Raw genomic sequence first — 569 nt, 5'->3', positions numbered from 1 at the left:
GGGGGCAGCCTCACCCAGGGGAAGGGGGCGGGGTGGAGAAGGCTGGCCGGCGGTGCAGAGGGGCACCTTTGCAGTTTGGGGGGGGTGGGGGGCAGGGAAGATACGCAGGAAGGTGGGTTAGGACAGAGGCCGGGAGACTTCACGGGTGTCGGACCGGGAAGGGAAACCAGGATTGAGGTCCCAGTGGCCACCGGCACAGGTGGGAGAGGGAGGGATTTGCACCGGGTGACGGCGCCGGGAGTCCTTCGGGGTAGGCGGAAAGAGGGCGCCAGCGGAGGTCCCAGGGTCGGAACCACCGAGGTAGGCTTGGAGGGTGTCCGGGGCCAGTCCCCGTGGGCATGGGGACGCCGGCGGGCAGGTTCTGCTGCGCGCAGCCGGGGGCGGGGGACGGTGGTAGCCTCTTACCTTGAAGGCCACGGGCAGGGTCTTGTTGCAGCGCCAGTGCGAGGGCAGCACCGAGCACAGGAAGTTGGGGCTGTCGGTGCGGACAAGTTCGGCCGGGTGGTCGGCAATGATCTCCACCATGGTGCGGTTGTCGTGCGGCGGCCGCAACCGGGGCACCGCGGCTG

At 69.8% G+C, this 569-nt stretch overlaps 1 protein-coding gene across 1 annotated transcript in view; it reads right to left on the bottom strand.

The window, feature by feature from the left end:
- Nucleotides 1-569, bottom strand: part of RUNX2 (RUNX family transcription factor 2) — a 144,400-nt gene that overhangs the window by 142,021 nt on the left and 1,810 nt on the right. Inside the window, exon 3 of the mRNA XM_027772081.1 lies at nt 406-566. Within this exon, the coding sequence (XP_027627882.1) occupies nt 406-566 (161 nt within the window). The remainder of the gene's footprint in view (nt 1-405; nt 567-569) is intronic.

Source organism: Tupaia chinensis, unplaced genomic scaffold (assembly GCF_000334495.1).
Source record: "Tupaia chinensis unplaced genomic scaffold, TupChi_1.0 Scaffold000252_1, whole genome shotgun sequence".
Classification (NCBI taxonomy): domain Eukaryota; kingdom Metazoa; phylum Chordata; class Mammalia; order Scandentia; family Tupaiidae; genus Tupaia; species Tupaia belangeri.
Note: the sequence above shows the minus strand (reverse complement) of the source record. Positions and strands in the feature narration are given on the sequence as shown.